At 36.9% G+C, this 16,716-nt stretch overlaps 1 protein-coding gene across 2 annotated transcripts in view; it reads right to left on the bottom strand.

Annotated features, from left to right (window-relative positions):
- Positions 1 to 16,716, bottom strand: part of dapk1 (death-associated protein kinase 1) — a 57,096-nt gene that overhangs the window by 25,601 nt on the left and 14,779 nt on the right. For both annotated transcript variants that reach the window (XM_046841440.1, XM_046841441.1), the window contains exons 3-11: positions 11,360 to 11,581; positions 7,510 to 7,648; positions 6,739 to 6,868; positions 5,141 to 5,189; positions 5,020 to 5,046; positions 3,572 to 3,724; positions 1,806 to 1,851; positions 1,625 to 1,714; positions 1,403 to 1,495 (exon numbers count right to left, since the gene is read on the bottom strand). In XM_046841440.1, the coding sequence (XP_046697396.1) occupies positions 1,403 to 1,495; positions 1,625 to 1,714; positions 1,806 to 1,851; positions 3,572 to 3,724; positions 5,020 to 5,046; positions 5,141 to 5,189; positions 6,739 to 6,868; positions 7,510 to 7,648; positions 11,360 to 11,581 (949 nt within the window). The remainder of the gene's footprint in view (positions 1 to 1,402; positions 1,496 to 1,624; positions 1,715 to 1,805; positions 1,852 to 3,571; positions 3,725 to 5,019; positions 5,047 to 5,140; positions 5,190 to 6,738; positions 6,869 to 7,509; positions 7,649 to 11,359; positions 11,582 to 16,716) is intronic.

Here is a 16,716-nt window from a genome sequence, read left to right as displayed (position 1 = left end):
AAAGGTGCCTGGGGTTTACTTTAGTAAGATATTAATTCAATATGCTGGAGTTAGCAAAGGCTTGATTAAAACATGTCGCCTCCTTTGCCTAATTTGGTCAACGCATATAAGTGAACTGTTATTTAAGTCTAAAATAACAAAAGTATATAATAAAAGTTATTTAAGTCTGACAGAAATTGCTTTACAAAACGTGTTTTGACATACAATCGTGTAAATTTTTTGGCTGGATACTTAAAGTGGGTATGTTTTCACACACTATACTTTCACTTAATCTCTTTTCTTTAAGCACTATTTTAAAAAAAAAATAGTAAAGTAAATAAGTAGTACAGTTAACTGCAGACTAATAATTGTAATTAGTAGTAGTCACGTCATTATTAACCAAAGTAGTACTAGCATTAGCAGAAGTAAAATGGAAGTAGAAGCAACAGTAGCACACACAACAGCAGAAGATGTAGAAGTAGTAGCAGCAGTAATAGTAGCAGTAGTTGAAGCTACACTATAAAAAGTAGCAGCAATAATAGCAGTGGAAAAAGTGGTTTTAGCAGTAGTAGCAGTTTAAGCAAAAGTAGTAGCAGTAGTGGAAGTGCTAGCAACAGTAGAAATGTTAGCAGCAGCAATAGTAGCAGTAGTTGCAGCTACCCTATAAGAAGAAGAAGCAATAATAGCAGTAGAAAAAGGGTTTAGCAGTAGTAGCAGTTGAAGCAATAGTAGTAGTAATAGCAGTAGTAGAAGTAGTAGTAGAAGTACCAGCAACATTAGAAACAATAGCAGCAGTAATAGTAGCAGTAGTGGTAGTAATAGCAGTGAAAAAGTGGTGGTAGCAGTTGAAGCAATAGTAGTAGTAGCAGCAGTAGTAGAAGTAGTAGTAGCAATAGTGGTGGTAGCATTAGCAGCAATAGCAGAAGCAGTAGTAAAAGTAACAAAAGAAGCAGTAGTAGAAGTGTCACAAGTAGCTGTGTGAGGCTCAGAAGCTATTCTGGACTAGTGTTTCTAAAGCATACACACTTCCAACAAATGGCTACAGAATTCCATTCATAAAAGAATACAATTGTAATGATGATGTTATAGCTTACTTATGATTAATTGGCAACCAGAACCAGAACTAATTTCTAATTATTAACCAGACCCAGAACTAATTTCTAATTATTAACCAGACCCAGAACTAATTTCTAATTATTAACCAGAACCTTGTTTCATACTGTATTTTACTGCACATCACTACTATATAATCAGCCGCAATAATAAATCAAGTAAAATAAGAATGAAAAAATGCTTTGTTGGAGGAACGTATTCACAGCACTCAACCCCACATACACCTGTAAACAATATGGCTGAAAGTGATGTGATTGGCCTTCATCAGAGTTTGTTAGTCTCAGTAGGAATTTCTCAGTAACGTTCTTACCAGTGTGTCATCACTACGTGCCACGCTCATGTTGCTTCTGGACAGGAAGGAGCGGGAAAGCCGGTTACAAAGTGAAATCAGACGCACTGATTGCTGCCAAAGAGGCAAAAATAAACAGTGTTAAATCTAAATCAATAGACAATAACAATAGATGTTTATGCATGGTATAACAATTAAATCTCTGGTTGTGACAGCTTATTCTTTGTTCTCCATCACACGTACCTTCCATTTTCTCCGTGCTGCAAACTTCTTGAATTTCTCCATATTCACAGCAGATTCTTTGCGACTAAGTGCCTGTTGAGTGTCTTTTGGCTGAGGGAAAAAAACATCCCTGTTTAATGAACTTGTTTTCATGATTTCATGACTATGGACTACTGTATGGTACACTGAAATATAAAAAAACCTTGATCCATGGATGGTGCAGACTGTCCTGGATTGTCATTCTTTTCCTTTGGAAACAAAAAAAGACTAGTCACATCTTTTTGCCTTTTCTTTCGGGTGGTGTGTATAAGACAAATTTTAAATCAATTCTCTTTGGAGCACAGATAATGACTGTGGCTTTATAGAACAATGGCTGAACAATACCCTGTATGGTTGTATACTGTACTGTTTCTTCATTAAATGACCTTCATCAAAAAAGTCAGGTTGTTGACCAAGAGTCTGAGTCTAACATCTGGCTACCACCTTTATTATCTGTCAATATGTTTAATCAAATTGTGGTACCATAGCTGGATTGTTATAGAACAATTTCATGCTACACATTGTTTTGCTAATGTTTCCAAATACCTGTGTTTTGATTCTATTTTGGTTGTATGCCATCTGTATGAGCTGATTAATTTGCCTATAAATCCAACTGCTGACCTTAATCTTACTCTATACTTTGGTGATACATGAGCCTTAGAGACATTTCTCCTCCATTGATTTTGGAATTTAGTAACCTAGATGGTTACCAATTTGACATGGGTGCACATTTTCCCATTCTTTGAGTAATGCAAGCATTATGATTTTGTGCTGCCTCTTTGACTAAATTTTTTCTCCATACATTATCTGCACATACAAAAAAAAGCAATCAGTGGCAAGCATTCATAAACTTATTAGCTGAAATTCATTTGTGGTTTTATGATGCACTCTATCTGGCAGTCATTACAAAAACACGCAAATACCTCAGACAACCACAGTATAATAAAGTTCACATAACAAGGACGGGCAGGCGAACTAACCGGTTTGGAATTAGTACGTTCTCGCAGACGTCATCTTATCTCGTATTTGTTAAAGTTGTATACCAAAAACACGGCTCTGAAACTTGAGTGTGTGTGTGTGTTTTCTCCTAGTTGTGCTCATCAGCTAATGATTAAATATCAAGTGTTTTTTGATGTGTGGAAAAACACCACTGTGTAAATCAGAGTCGAATCAGCAAACACTGCTTCTGAATACAGCAAATTATCACATGAGATAATAAAACGACGTACATCGAATGAAGGTCAGGTCAACAGGTCATGTCCCAAAGTAGCATACAGACTGTTTACACAATTTAGCAAACAGTATTGTTCCAAAAATTTTCACTATTTATGTATTCCCACATGTGTCTGGTATAAAGCCACATATTTGTGCTGAAGAGACTTCGAGATCACGTCTTCAACAGAATAGAAATTTAGGTTTTCCCGCAATAAGATCAACAAAGTGTGAAGTTTATGAGGGAAGTGTGAACTAAATGAGGGAAGTTTAAAAGTAGACCCCACTGACCAAACTGTCCAGTGAAGAGACCAAACAAAGTCAAGAGGAAATGCTATTGTCCTGCACATTTAGATGGTTCCTGCCTATACATTATTGGTTGTTCCTCATAATAGAGGTCAGAGTTATTATGCATTCAATAGAATGTAGCAAGTGTAGAACTAAAAAAACAAACATCTAGAAGTGTTACCTTTACATGAACAAACTTAAAATTTTGTCAAAATGAAAGCATCTATTACACTTGTGTCTAAATAAATGTACATTCTGGTCTATAAATGCACATATATGTTTTGGAGCATTTATATCCTCCCTAACCCTTTTAATATTGATATAGGTAACAAATGATAATTCATGGTAAAATTCATTGAGTCTGACTCTTCAAAATAGAAATGAATAATTGGTTTCTATTCTGCAGATTACATTGACTTTGGCTCTTACTTCGGGTCTTTGATAAGGAGCCGTGCAATAAAGTCTTTGGCCAGAGTGCTGGTGTTGCTGAAATACTCCTCATCGAATTCGTAATCCACTGCCGACACATTGGCCAGGGTCTCCTGCTTGTTCGCGCCCAGAAATGGAGAAGCGCCGCTTAATCTATGAGACGAAAATATCACCTGTAATTCATTGTTCATTTCAGATTTTTTTTAAATACAGCCATCACCAGGACACATACGTGGTCTACTTAACATTCAGCTGAGGGACTGCAAAATAGCTAAGCATTAATGCTTTAAACTGGAGCAAAGTATTTTGATTACCATATGTATAATGTATATTTTGTTATCCTATACTGATATTAACATATTAGCAAAGAATTAGAAGGAAGGAATGAAAAGGGAGCAGCTAATCCCAAGTCGACACGAAGCATTCAAGTATCTGGAATGAGGAGGAATTTAAAGCATGTGAGTATTCTTGCATGGTGAGCCTTTCACATTACAGAAATTTAAAAAGTTCTGGATTTCTGCTGCTGATCATTAAAACGCTAAACTGGACAAATACTGGTAGGGCTTTAGGTTAAGATAATGCTAGTTTGGTGATTCATGGCAAACTGTAAATGAATGGATGCAGTTTAATCACATATGTGCTGAAGAGAGCAACCAATTAATGGAATTCCCAGTGGGAGAAGGCAGTAAAACTTGGTAGAGTATAAAAGTAATGAAAGAGGAAAAAAGAGAAAAAAAAAAGGTGTGGATGCAAACAGAGGTGGGAATGATGATAGCCTGATGTGTGGCTCTATTTTTAGCATGGCACTGACAGCAGTGTGGGATAGGAGGAGAGCGAGTGAGAGGCAGGGAAAAAATCTTGCAGTGTTTGAACTGTTGTGGAATCGAACCAGGGTAAAGCAGGAAATGAAGTATGGAGATGTCAAGTGAAACAGAGGTTGTGAGAATCAGAAGGTGGCATGACAACAGGAAGAGCACAGACAGAACAAGAAAGAGGAAGAGAAAGAGATGAGAAACCCTCTGTACAAGGGGAACATCAGTTCACATCTTATCAATATGGTTTGGTTTAGAGGTGGAAGGAGGTATAGGCCCGACCACTGGACCTTATCTGTAGTTGAACTTGGTTTCCATTGTTTTCATAAAATCACCAAGCAACAAAAACACACCAAAGTGATGCCACACTATTTTGTGGTCTACGATTTTATTTATCACCAGGCATTTCCACTTTTCACACACAGAATAATATACTGTAATCTATCAAACTATAACAAAACAAAAATATTATAAAGAAATCTAATTCCACAGTTAATATCATTCCCTGCCCAAACTACAATAACCCTGGCTCCTTTTCATAAAAATGGAACACACTCTCACAAATATGCTACCTGATGCCCAGGGAAAAGAATAAACTGTAATGGGATTTCACCATTGTCGTTATTAAATACTTACAATATGTAAGTAATTACACCAACACTCCTGGAATAAAAGTGAGAAAGAGAACTCATTAACAAACTGGATAATTACGTATACATAATCCGAACTCATTTTGTTATGGAGAGTGTTTTCTTACCACATGTCTGCCTCAAGGCCCAGTGGCTCATAGTTTACCACTTCTGGAGCTGCAAATGAGAGAGATATTTTAAACCAAAATGTCTGAACCCTACATACGTCTGGAACATTCAGTCGTGAAAGGAGAGGAGAAATAGAGGGAGGGGTCTTCAGTTTTTCACACTGAAATATTAGAGCTGTGAAATGAGTCATTTGTTAAGAAAGTGGGGAAATCTCAGTTTCTGATGTGTGAATGATAAAAATGGAGACGGAATATAGTGCATATGAGCCGATTCTAAATAAAAAGGAAGTCTTGCTGTGAGCCTCATTATATTTTAAGGATATGCTTTTAAGGCCTGTGCAATTAAAACTTGTCACTAGAGTACAAAATAGGAGACTAAGTCTTCTTTCCCAACTTAATCTCAGTGCCTTTCCACCTATGGCAGATTACCATGGAGAGGAAATGTCTACTACCGATTTTGAAAAATATAAAGGTGTATAATATGACAGAAAAAACTAAACAATGAAGAATGAAAATACACATTTGGACAGTTTCAATTTGAACTTGAAATACATATATTCACTTAGACTTATAAATATAGCTATAGGAATAAGTAGAAAGTGTCTAAATCCAGGCTCCCCTCCCTGTAAATAGTGAAATTCAACTTTTAATCATTGAAAATTTCAATTACGTGGTCCCTGTGTGGTTTTTTCCTGTGTTTTTGGTGTTCCAGAGACCAATTTTAGCTCCTTTTATTTCCTTTTTATCCGTGTCACCAGTCCAGCTCCACCCTCCACTCGCGAACCATTTGCCACATACGTATATACTGTAAAGTTTCTAGTGTAAATTACTGTGTTTTGCTAAATTATGTTGTGTAATTTTTAAATTATTAACAAATTACAGTATACTACTCCATATAGATCATTCTTTTAGACTCCTGAGTATGCTAGAACATGCTACAATGCTCTGATTTGCAGTCTGTTGCATAATTTTTCGTGAAAAATATGACCAATAAAAACGGTTTGAAAACAAATCATTTAAATGATTTTTAGAACTGCATTATTCAGTATGTCCACCTTTATCATTAATGAGCACATGCATTTATACAGAGAGTAAATATTGTAGTTGTGTGTTGGCTTGTCTTTATGGCCACGTTGCGATGGTACATGAGGCCGAGATGCCATTCTTCAGTGGCCTTCGGTTAATCTGCAGAGAATAATTGTCTCGCTATTAGATCTGCTGTCTCATCACGCCTAGCGGCATTGTTGTCTGCCATTCAGGCTAAGCCAGAGAAACAGTATGGGGGAGGAGGGTGGGGCTACAGTTACAGCTCAAAAACCAAACAGAGTTGACTGACTCATGGCTAGAGCAGGACATTTATGTGGTTTGGAGCAGATTGTATTGAGTGTGAGGCAAGGTCTGACTCAAAGCCTGGGATAAAACTCAAAACATGGCCAATGTGTACTCATTTGAACCAAAGCGATGTTCAAGAACATCGGGATCACATCCACGGTAATTCCCTGTACATATGTCAGACTGCTGGTTCAGATTATGATAGTGGAGGGGAAATAGGACAGAATGGGAATTGCAAATTTATTCAGTTACTCGAAAAGTCTCACCGACAAACTCTGGAGTGCCGAAAATGTTTTTAAAATCGTTGCTATAATCGATTTTGTGCGCCAGGCCGAAGTCGATGAGCTTGATGCGTGGGTGGGGCATGCTCCTGTTCAGCAGCATGATGTTTTCCGGCTGAAGAAAAAAAAAAAAAAAAAAAAAAAGATAGTTAGCTCTTCAATTGACAAAGTGATCAGTGCAACAGTAAATGGAAAGCAAAAAACAAAAAGGGATAGAAGGGGAAATAAAACATAAAAGACAAAGGGCCAGGAAATACAACATAACACATGGAAATTAGATGCAAAACTACAGCATCATTCTCTAGAAAGCAAAGTACTATCCTTGTGTGGCAGAAGGGCATTATTGTCCCGACATTCCATGAGAATTATACTTATTTTGGACTGCATTATTCACAGCCTAATCCATTAAACAGTCTACTGACTTCAAAATATCAAACTTGCATGTTAAGAAATTCTTACAAAATTCAGGCAGCTCTTAGACATGCTGGATTCAATGTAATGTGCATCAGTTACATGCAAATTAACAAACAAGTTTACTTTTTCCATTATTGTCTAATGATTTGTCACATGACTAAGCAATCTATGCCAGTTACTATGCAGCCATGAAAAAAAGTAAAAAAAACATGACATATTTTAGATGTTACAACTCTACTAAACTAACACCAAACAAACAACTCCTCATGTGCAAAACTACTGTGGCTGGTCCATGGTTCAGTCAGCATTAAAATATGTTGCAGCTCTAAACTAGCACTGTACCTTCAGGTCAAAGTGGGCAATATGTTTGGAGTGCAGGTAGTTGACGCCATCCAGGATCTGTTTGAGAAACTCAGTGGCCTCCTCCTCGCTGAGAGATTCCTTCTCAGCCAAGAAGTCGAAGAGCTCTCCGCCTGCCACACTGTGAACACAGGGAAAACACTTGTCAAAGGAGTACTCAAGTTCAGAAAAGCCGGCTCTCAAATTTCCGGTCGATGGCAAGTGAAATTTAAGAATGTTATATGTAAGGAAAACAGAGAAAGTTCAGTTCAGGATTTAGGAATCAACAGTATGAGCTGCCAAACTGCACGGAACAAAGACAGTAATCAGACTAATCAAAAGCTCAAAATCCTAAGCAGAACACTTCAAACAATTAATTAGAATTTGAATATACCATTGCATAACTTAATACACACTCCAAAAGTATTACATAGATATTCCTTCTGAGCATTTTCATCACAACTCCAAATAAAAGGCAAATATCCATTAGTTGTCTTGCAAAATGAAATAGGAATTACAATATATTCATGTTTGCACAAAACAAATCACATTTGTGAATGAATCAACACTAAATAGTTTGAAGTTGACTCCCTGGAATCAAGTAATTGACTCTTGGGGATCAACTCCCAGAACATGCAAACTATAAGCAGGATGGTGACTTGACTTGTCACACAGCATACTTTAAATATATGTTGATACATTTTCTTAATATACACATCACAACCTTTATAATTGCTAATGAGATGGAAAAGCTGTTTAACAGTTTACAAACTAACTGATTCAAACAGACTCTGGCTACTTGTGGCAACACTGCACAATGCCCATCAATGCAGGACATCTGTCTGAATAAAACACTTAAAAATCTACATAAATGAAATGTAATATGGATCAATGTAGCACAAGAGAATGTTTTCTGACAAGGTAAGAAAGACTGGTAAATCTGAAACACAGTTAGACAACTAGAGAATTAGATAGATAGATAGATAGATAGATAGATAGATAGATAGATAGATAGATAGATAGATAGATAGATAGATAGATAGATAGATAGATAGATAGATAGATGGATAGATGAATAGATGGATGGATGGATGGATGGATGGATGGATGGATGGATGGAAAAAGGAAGGAAGGAAGGCAGACAGACAGACAGACAGACAGACAGACAGACAGACAGACAGAAAGAAAGAAAGAAAGAAAGAAAGAAAGAAAGAAAGAAAGAAAGAAAGAAAGAAAGAAAGAAAGAAAGACTTTCTACTTGTCACATGTACATTACAGCACAGTGAAACTCTTTCTTCACATTTCCCAGCAAAGAGCTGGGGTCGGAGCACAGTGTCAGCCATTATACAGTGACCCTGTAACACTAAGGGTTAAGGGCCTTGCTCAAGGGCCCCAAGAGTGGCATCTTAGCGATACCGGGCCTTGAACTCCTGACCATCCAATCAGTAACCCAGAGCCTTAACCACTGAGCCACCATCTCCGCAAAGCATGGATTAGGAACATTGCACTTTTATATAATTACTCAAAATATTCTTCATATCAAAGCTCAAGATACACTATATGGTCAAGACCTGTCTTTTCCAATATATGGTTTATCCCCACATCTGTTACCACAAGGCTAAATTCTATACAATTGTATAGAATGTCTTTGAATGCGGTAGCATTACATTTTCCCCTCATTTTAACTAGGAGACCAAAACCTGTTCCAGCATGACAATTCCTCAGTACACAAAATGTGCTCAATGGAGACACAGTTTACATGGCTTGAAGAGGAAGATCTTGAGTGGCCTGTTATAGCGCTTAGCCCCAATGAACTTCAAAAGTCTCCTCTCTCTACATCAGTAAACCTACATCATTGTTTAATATGGTCATTCTATGTTAATATAAATTAATATCTGTATGATATATTATACATTAAGTTTTCTCAAACAAAAGGCATCTCTGTGTCCGTGAACTCTTAGCCGAGCTGTAATCATGGCTCAGAGCCGAGAGCTGACAGAATCTGGGTGTGTTTATTAAAGAAGAGGAAGCAGTGAAGCAGCTGTGCAGTGGTGACTACGATAATTTGCGCTGTTCATGGTGAGGTGCAGCTGGGGTTCCCACCAGACAGTCAGCTACAAGAACAACTGCCCCAGGTTTTTGTTATCTATTACAAGAGAAAATGACAATCCTCAAAACAATGACAACTCCTTAGTCTGCTGAAAATGGGTGGGGGTGTTGTGTAATCATTATTGCAAAATGTTTCAGGATCTACGCTGTAACAATTCAGCAAAACCAAGTGAGGAAAAAAAAAAAGAGCATCACAAATTATATGTAAAATGCAAGAATATGTGAGCACTTCACAGTACTAGTTACAAAATAAGCAAGCACAATCAGTATAACTGAAAGTAATTAGAACTGAGAAGAGGTTCAAATACACACAAAATTAACACTAGCTGTTAAATGATTGCATGCATTTTTATGTCAGTTGCATTTTAATGTTATAATTCAACTTTCCGACAGATGTGAATGAGGAAACATCAGAAGGTTATTACTGTCCGGTCTAAAAGAAGTTAAATATATAATATACAAGTGCCTTAAGATATTTACTCCACATTGCTGAGGTAATTAGATTTGCATGTATAAACCAATTCTGTGGAAAAATCGGAATTCCTTTGTTGTCTGGTATATTTAAACAAACCAAAAAAATTTTAATTTCACAGATGCCCCCTGAAAATAAAAAAAATAAAATGCAGAAAAACAGTTAAAAATAACAAAAGAGGCAAAGAAAAAAGACGCACTGTGTGCAGTGTTTGCTCAGTTTTCCATTAACGCAGCTCAGCCACTGCAGTGCATCAACTACCACAAACACCAGCTCTTTCTTTTTAATTGGTCTTGGCTTTTTAATTTGACCATTTGATTGGTTTTAAATGAATCGGTTCCTCTCTAGCCATTCTTATGCAAAGGCAGAGTTTTATTAAATTCATTAACATTTTTTCAATATGTTAATAAATATGTTAGTCAATAAGCTCTTGTAGGATATAAAGCACAACAAACGGTTCATTAGCAAAATGGATTTTCATGAATAGCTACATTTCTTGAGTAAATGCATTAACAATTACCAAACAAATGTGTTTGCATCTGCTTTAAAAAATGAGGCCCAGTAGTGGAATAGCATGGAGTTTAGGATACTATTGGAAACAGGATACTACTAGCACAGGATCTATGCAGTCTGCAGTCATAACGCACTAATCTATAAACGGCTGTGCAAATAAAAGCTTAGTATGTAAACAAAGGCATCTACACATGCAGTAGTTGCTTTATGGAGCATTACCAGGGGGTTCACCACAACAAATCACTCATTTTTTAGCTGTCAGACATGATCTAGTCATTCATCTTCGTGGAGTGATCTAGCTGAAAATGGACATGAAAGATTGCCTTTCTGTTCCTCATGTGCTGCTGATTGTATGCATGTGATTGCACAAACAGGCCATGCCGGTTCTGCACTTTAGGAACTGGCTCTTCCAGAGCCACGTGACGTGTTTGCCTTAAGGTCAATCTAACGGACTAATTGTATTCGAGGTTTGCTTACACGAATGACTGTGCACAAGCTGAGTAGATAAAGTAAACACACTTTGTAGCTGCACTACAGACCTTTTTTGCTTTTCAACAATGAAAACATCTGGTGTGGAGAAATAATAGAACATCTGGAGTAAAAATAAAAAAACAACAACAAGAAATGACTGTATAATCAGTTCCCCCATCAAGAACACTGACAGGAATTAGACATCATGTTGTGATTTTGACATTTCTGCTCATGAAATACAAGTTTTATTCTTTCTGCAGTTAGAAAATTAATAAGTTTTAGACTCACAGCTCCAGGATGAGAATGACCTCGTTCTTATTCTCGAACACATTGTGCAGAGTGATGACGTTGGGGTGCTGGATTTGCTTCAGGATGCTCACTTCCCTCTCAATGTCTTCCTTGGACACCCCACGCCGACTGGATTTGCTCCGACGCTTCTTGATAAACTTAGCGGCGTACTCGTACCCTGTGTTCCTCTTGCGACATTTCCTCACCACGGCAAACTGACCACTGGAGAAGGACAACAACAGTTTTCAGGTTAAATCAAAATGCTGGCTCAAAAAAAAAAAAAAAAAGAAATGAAGATTTTAACATTATTCAAACACAATCTTATGTCTTACTAATACGTCATTATTGTTGATCATAAAGATATTCCCATGATTATGTGTAACACCGTAAAGGCACGATTGAGATAACAATGTGAAATACACAATCTCTTCAACTGGGAATGTGCTTTTTATATCTTGCGACTTTGAGCCATGTACTCAGACTGCAGTTCTTCACAGTCCTATTCTCCAACATTCACAGCTCCTCTCAGTCACGATGCAGACTGTGATCAATTTCCAAGATGTAGCGCCGCTGCCAGAAACTCGCAGTAACCCAAGTCGAGAAGACATGGTGTAAAAACCAGGCATGCTGCTAAATCTCAACTCAACTGCTAGAACAGGACACACATCTTGTGTTTCACTGGTTCAATCACGACCTTTATTTGCTACATAAATAACTAATATAATCAATAGCCTATCATATATTTTTCATACATATTGTATGCAGTATTTATTCGTTGAACTAAGCACACACCAAATATAGATTTTCTGCAGAAATAAAAATTTGCCTCAGGAAAAGGAACATTTTCGAATGTGTGGAAGGGAGATTCCTTTCATTGCAGCTTTGTCACGCTAATGACATCCATTCAACAGGGCTTCACCTTTTGTCACCCTCACACCAGAAACACCCACAGCAGATAGAGACAACACATTTGCATTTTTATCTTGGCCTTAAGAGGTTATGACAAAGCAGGGCTTCTGCAAGTCAATGTTTATGGAAGAAAATGCAAAGATTTACCCCACACAATCGGGGGACCATTAAATGATATGACAGGAATTATTAATTTGGAGATGATTATTCATTAGTGGAGCAAAAAATTTTAATTTATTTTTGACTGCTTTATTCAGTTTCCACACACCCTAAGCTGATTATACTGAAGAAACAAAAATAATTAATAAAGAAACCCCCCAATGTTTATAAACTCTATTTTAACGAAAACGTTCACCATCACACCCATACCTTCAAACTTTGGCACACACAGATGTATAGAATGCCACAGTAAGCAGTAGTACAGTGGTACCCCGCTTATCGACCTTAATCCGTTCCTTAAAACTGGTCGAAATGTGAAAAGGTCGAAGAGCGAATGTACATGCAATATGCAATATACACGCACTAAATTGTTATATTGACCGCTAAATAACAGTTTACAAACATATTCACTTTTAATCACCACATTATCTGTGTAAAGCTGCTTTAAGACAATGTTCATTGTTAAAAGCGCTGTACAAATAAAAAAGAATTGAATTGAAGGTTGTTATAACAGTAAAGAGGGAATAATTCTGGAATGGGTTGTTTAGCGAAAAATACATATGGGTGTGATGGTGAAATGCTTCTACTTTTGAACATACAGTGTTATAAGATGGATAATTGACATTGGATGACAATGTTTATAGAGGCTTTAATGAAAAAATCTGTTTTACAAATGTTCACCGATTCCTTTGATGCATGTTTTAGACATTTACGATGACACGAGCAGTGTAACAAGGTGAAAGACATTTCCTAACCGTTTAAAGTCTTACTGTGCAATAAATAGAAAGGTGTTAGCTTGCTCTCTGGAGCAATAGGAAACTTGTCATTGTTCAAAGTGACCACAGAGTTTAGTGTATGTCTGGTACAAACAGAAATCTCATTTATTATTTACCGCTCTATTCTGTCATTCATATCATGTAACAGTGATGCAACAAAATCCCGATTCACATGAAAGGGATTTTTCCAGAATGTATTAAAAACAAGATTTAAAAATAGAACAAAAATAGCCAGTTACCTACTTAACACTATTCGTTTCAATTTGACGAAAAAGCTGTGTACTAAGTATAACAGCTTCTGTTATACTTATTTAATATCCTGATGTACTGGAAAGTCTGCATTAAAGTATTTGATAAAATAACATTTTGTATAAACTAATTCATTTGACAGTTAGGACTTTTTAATCATGAGTGAGCAAGAGTTAAAAAGTGGTAACTGGAACTCAAACTTAGACCCCGTAAAAAATGCGTTTGTCCATTTCAGTTGCAAGGTTATTGCTTAATAATTGCTCAGAGGAAAAAGAACACAAACACAGACGCACAAAACTAGCCCTCATGACCTTCCCAGCTTGGCTTTTGGCAGGAGGACACGGCTGAATGCTTTTGTCAGAGACACTCTTAAATAAGAGTATCAAGGCTTCCTCAGCCGTGGTCGGTTTCCATGGTATTAGTAACATGGAAGGAAAAAGCAGGGATTGCTTCCTTAGTCCACTTCATACAACAAATTGCTGCCAACCCCTGCTGTACACTGTGAATTGCAAACTAGCATCACAGGCGGCCCAGCAACCACCTGACAAAAGAGACTGCGTGCTCTTCCCTCATGCGAATCGGCCTGTTAGGGGACCAGTACCCTCTTGAGAGCTATCCAGGTTTGATCTTCGAAAGGAGATGGGGCAAAGCTATCAAGACATCAGTGTGACATGGCTCTTGTGCTCCTAACATTTGGAGCTCCATGGTGATGAAGAGGCTCGTTAAACACGACGGATGTTCAAAGGCCTCGTCTGGTGAAAGTGCTCTCCAGTCTGGGCACTATGGCAATCCTGTACAAAGCGCATCGTTATCAAGCCGAAACTGAGACTGGTACCCGTCCACCTTTAATGGGTCTCCTGGTGTTAAACATAGCTTTATCCATGCGGCTCTAAAACTATTCCTATGTTAATATTCTAGCCATAGTCCATATAACAAATATAATGAGCACAGCTGAGAGCAAAATTGGGTCTGTTTTATTTCCTATATTTTTAAAGCCTTTATATGCAATGTGTTACAAAGAGCTCATGGATTCGTGCTATGAAATCAACCATCCTCATCCTAAAATGTTGCCTCATCCTTTGACATGACAAACTATAGTACATTACACTAGTATCAAAGGCCAAAAGTCAAAATCTCAAAGCAGGAAAACTTACAAAATGGCACACTGCCCAAAAATAATTAAATGAACACACTATTTTCAAATAGTTTCATTAAATGTTCCTACCTCTTTTACTTCATTTAAGATATTTGCTCTCATTTGAAGTTACTGGAGAAATGTAAAAGCAAAAGGTTGCTCAGAGTCCATGGGTACTTCCTCACTCGTATTTTCAAGTCATGGTATTGAACCTCTAGTGCTGGCGAGTTAATGTAATTGTGACGATGTAAAAAACAAACAAACCAAAAAAAGGAATGAGTAGAAAGAAAAACATCAGAGCAAATACAACAGCAAAATATTCAGACGGATGAGTAACATGCAGCAGTTCAAATTAAAGTGTTTCCCTGTGGAGGTATCTTAGCCTTGGCAGTCCTATGAGAATCTGAGAGTGCAGCATGGCTGGAGTTATGTTTGATAACGTACTTGTAGCCTGCGAAGAGGAAAAGCTTTTCAAGCACAAAGAGTTAGCTGACACACATTCTTCCGACATAACACGAGCAGAAAATCCCTCTTGCAAACGATACCCGTGGGATCCCCTGAAGAGGCCACAATGAGGTAAACTCAATTGGGCAAAACATAGAACTATGATTAATGATTTCATTACTATTAAAGTAAGCAATTTCATCCTTACTTATAATCCCAGAACACGTGAGAAAATGTGTTGAAAATTTGAACTACTACAGAACTGTTTTGTCCTTTGTTAAATTTTTCAAGATGGGGCTTCCAACTTTTGCCCACTTTGTCTGAAAGGGAAACTTGAGCTCAACTGTGGGGGAGGGTTGTAGGCAGGGCTGTCAACACCATTTTCTACTTTGTAGTGCTGCTTTCTGTGTACTTTTAGGTGGACTACTTGAGATGCTCCTCAAGCACAGTGAACCCTGACAGATTAGCATAAAACTGCAGTGAGGGCAAAGAGTGCAGTTTATTAGGTATGTTCAGATCCCATTCTTTTGCTTTATCATTATTATTATTTATTACACCGGGAAACTATAACTGATCATATTCTCATATTACAAGTGCCAGAGATTATCTAGTACATACTGCTGTGCCATTAATTGTAGCAATAAAATATGCTGCATGATAGATCATTCTAATGGCAAGGAGGTCTTTAGCATGACTTATTGTGTTAAGATGAGTTTTTTGTGTCAAGATGAGTTTTTCCAACAAGCCATTTGTATTAATTAATTCATTAAACTTCAACCTCGGTCCATCTTTAACTCAGAGTTCAACTGCTTTCTTGCTAAAACAAAGGCAAGTTGGACTGATACGTTTTAGTGAGCAATAACTGGATTTCGAGCTTCATATAGATAATTGGCTTGCCTTTTTATGTAAAAAATAAATAAATGAATAAATGAAATAAAGCAACTTTTAAATATATTTCTGGTAATATTTCTGTTAAAGTCAATATTAACCATTAAAAATCTGATTCATTTTTGTCCTCCCAACCTCACAGCTCCAGCTGAGTATTGTCCAAAACGCTATAATGCATATAAAGCCACACCCACACCCCATAAGCAGCTTTCACCTTTTTACACAAAAAAGAGACATGATGATAAAGGAATCCAAGACAAGTCAAGATTAATGTTTAATGAAAGATGCACGGAAGCAGCACATGAATTAAGAGCACATAATATAACGGAATTAGATACTGATAACTGGTTTTGCTCTAATTGGTGTGGTGATGTCAACAATATCATCAAAAAGCGAAAACATCTTCTCAATTCCCAATATATACAGTATATATAGTTGTGGTTGATATTTTTTCTAACAGCGCAACAACAAGGATATTGATTTAGAATCAAAGAATTTCACAAAGTAAAGTAAAGAAATAGTCAAGAACTAGTTTGCAAATAATGTGAGCAAAACACACAGACAATTAAAAAAAAAAACAGTGGGTTTTGTGTATAGTATTATGACAATGACATTATGAAATTTCATTGCACAACCAAAATTTGAAATGATGCATGCATTTGAAAACACATCTGATTAATGACTCATGCATATCTCAAGTTTTTCCATTACAAACCTAAAATTCATGTTTCAGATGACAATTTTTCTTCTTAGAGTTAATAACTAATTTTGAGATGTAAAAAAAAAAAAAAAAAAAG

This window comes from Silurus meridionalis, chromosome 27 (assembly GCF_014805685.1).
Source record: "Silurus meridionalis isolate SWU-2019-XX chromosome 27, ASM1480568v1, whole genome shotgun sequence".
Lineage (NCBI taxonomy): Eukaryota > Metazoa > Chordata > Actinopteri > Siluriformes > Siluridae > Silurus > Silurus meridionalis.
Note: the sequence above shows the minus strand (reverse complement) of the source record. Positions and strands in the feature narration are given on the sequence as shown.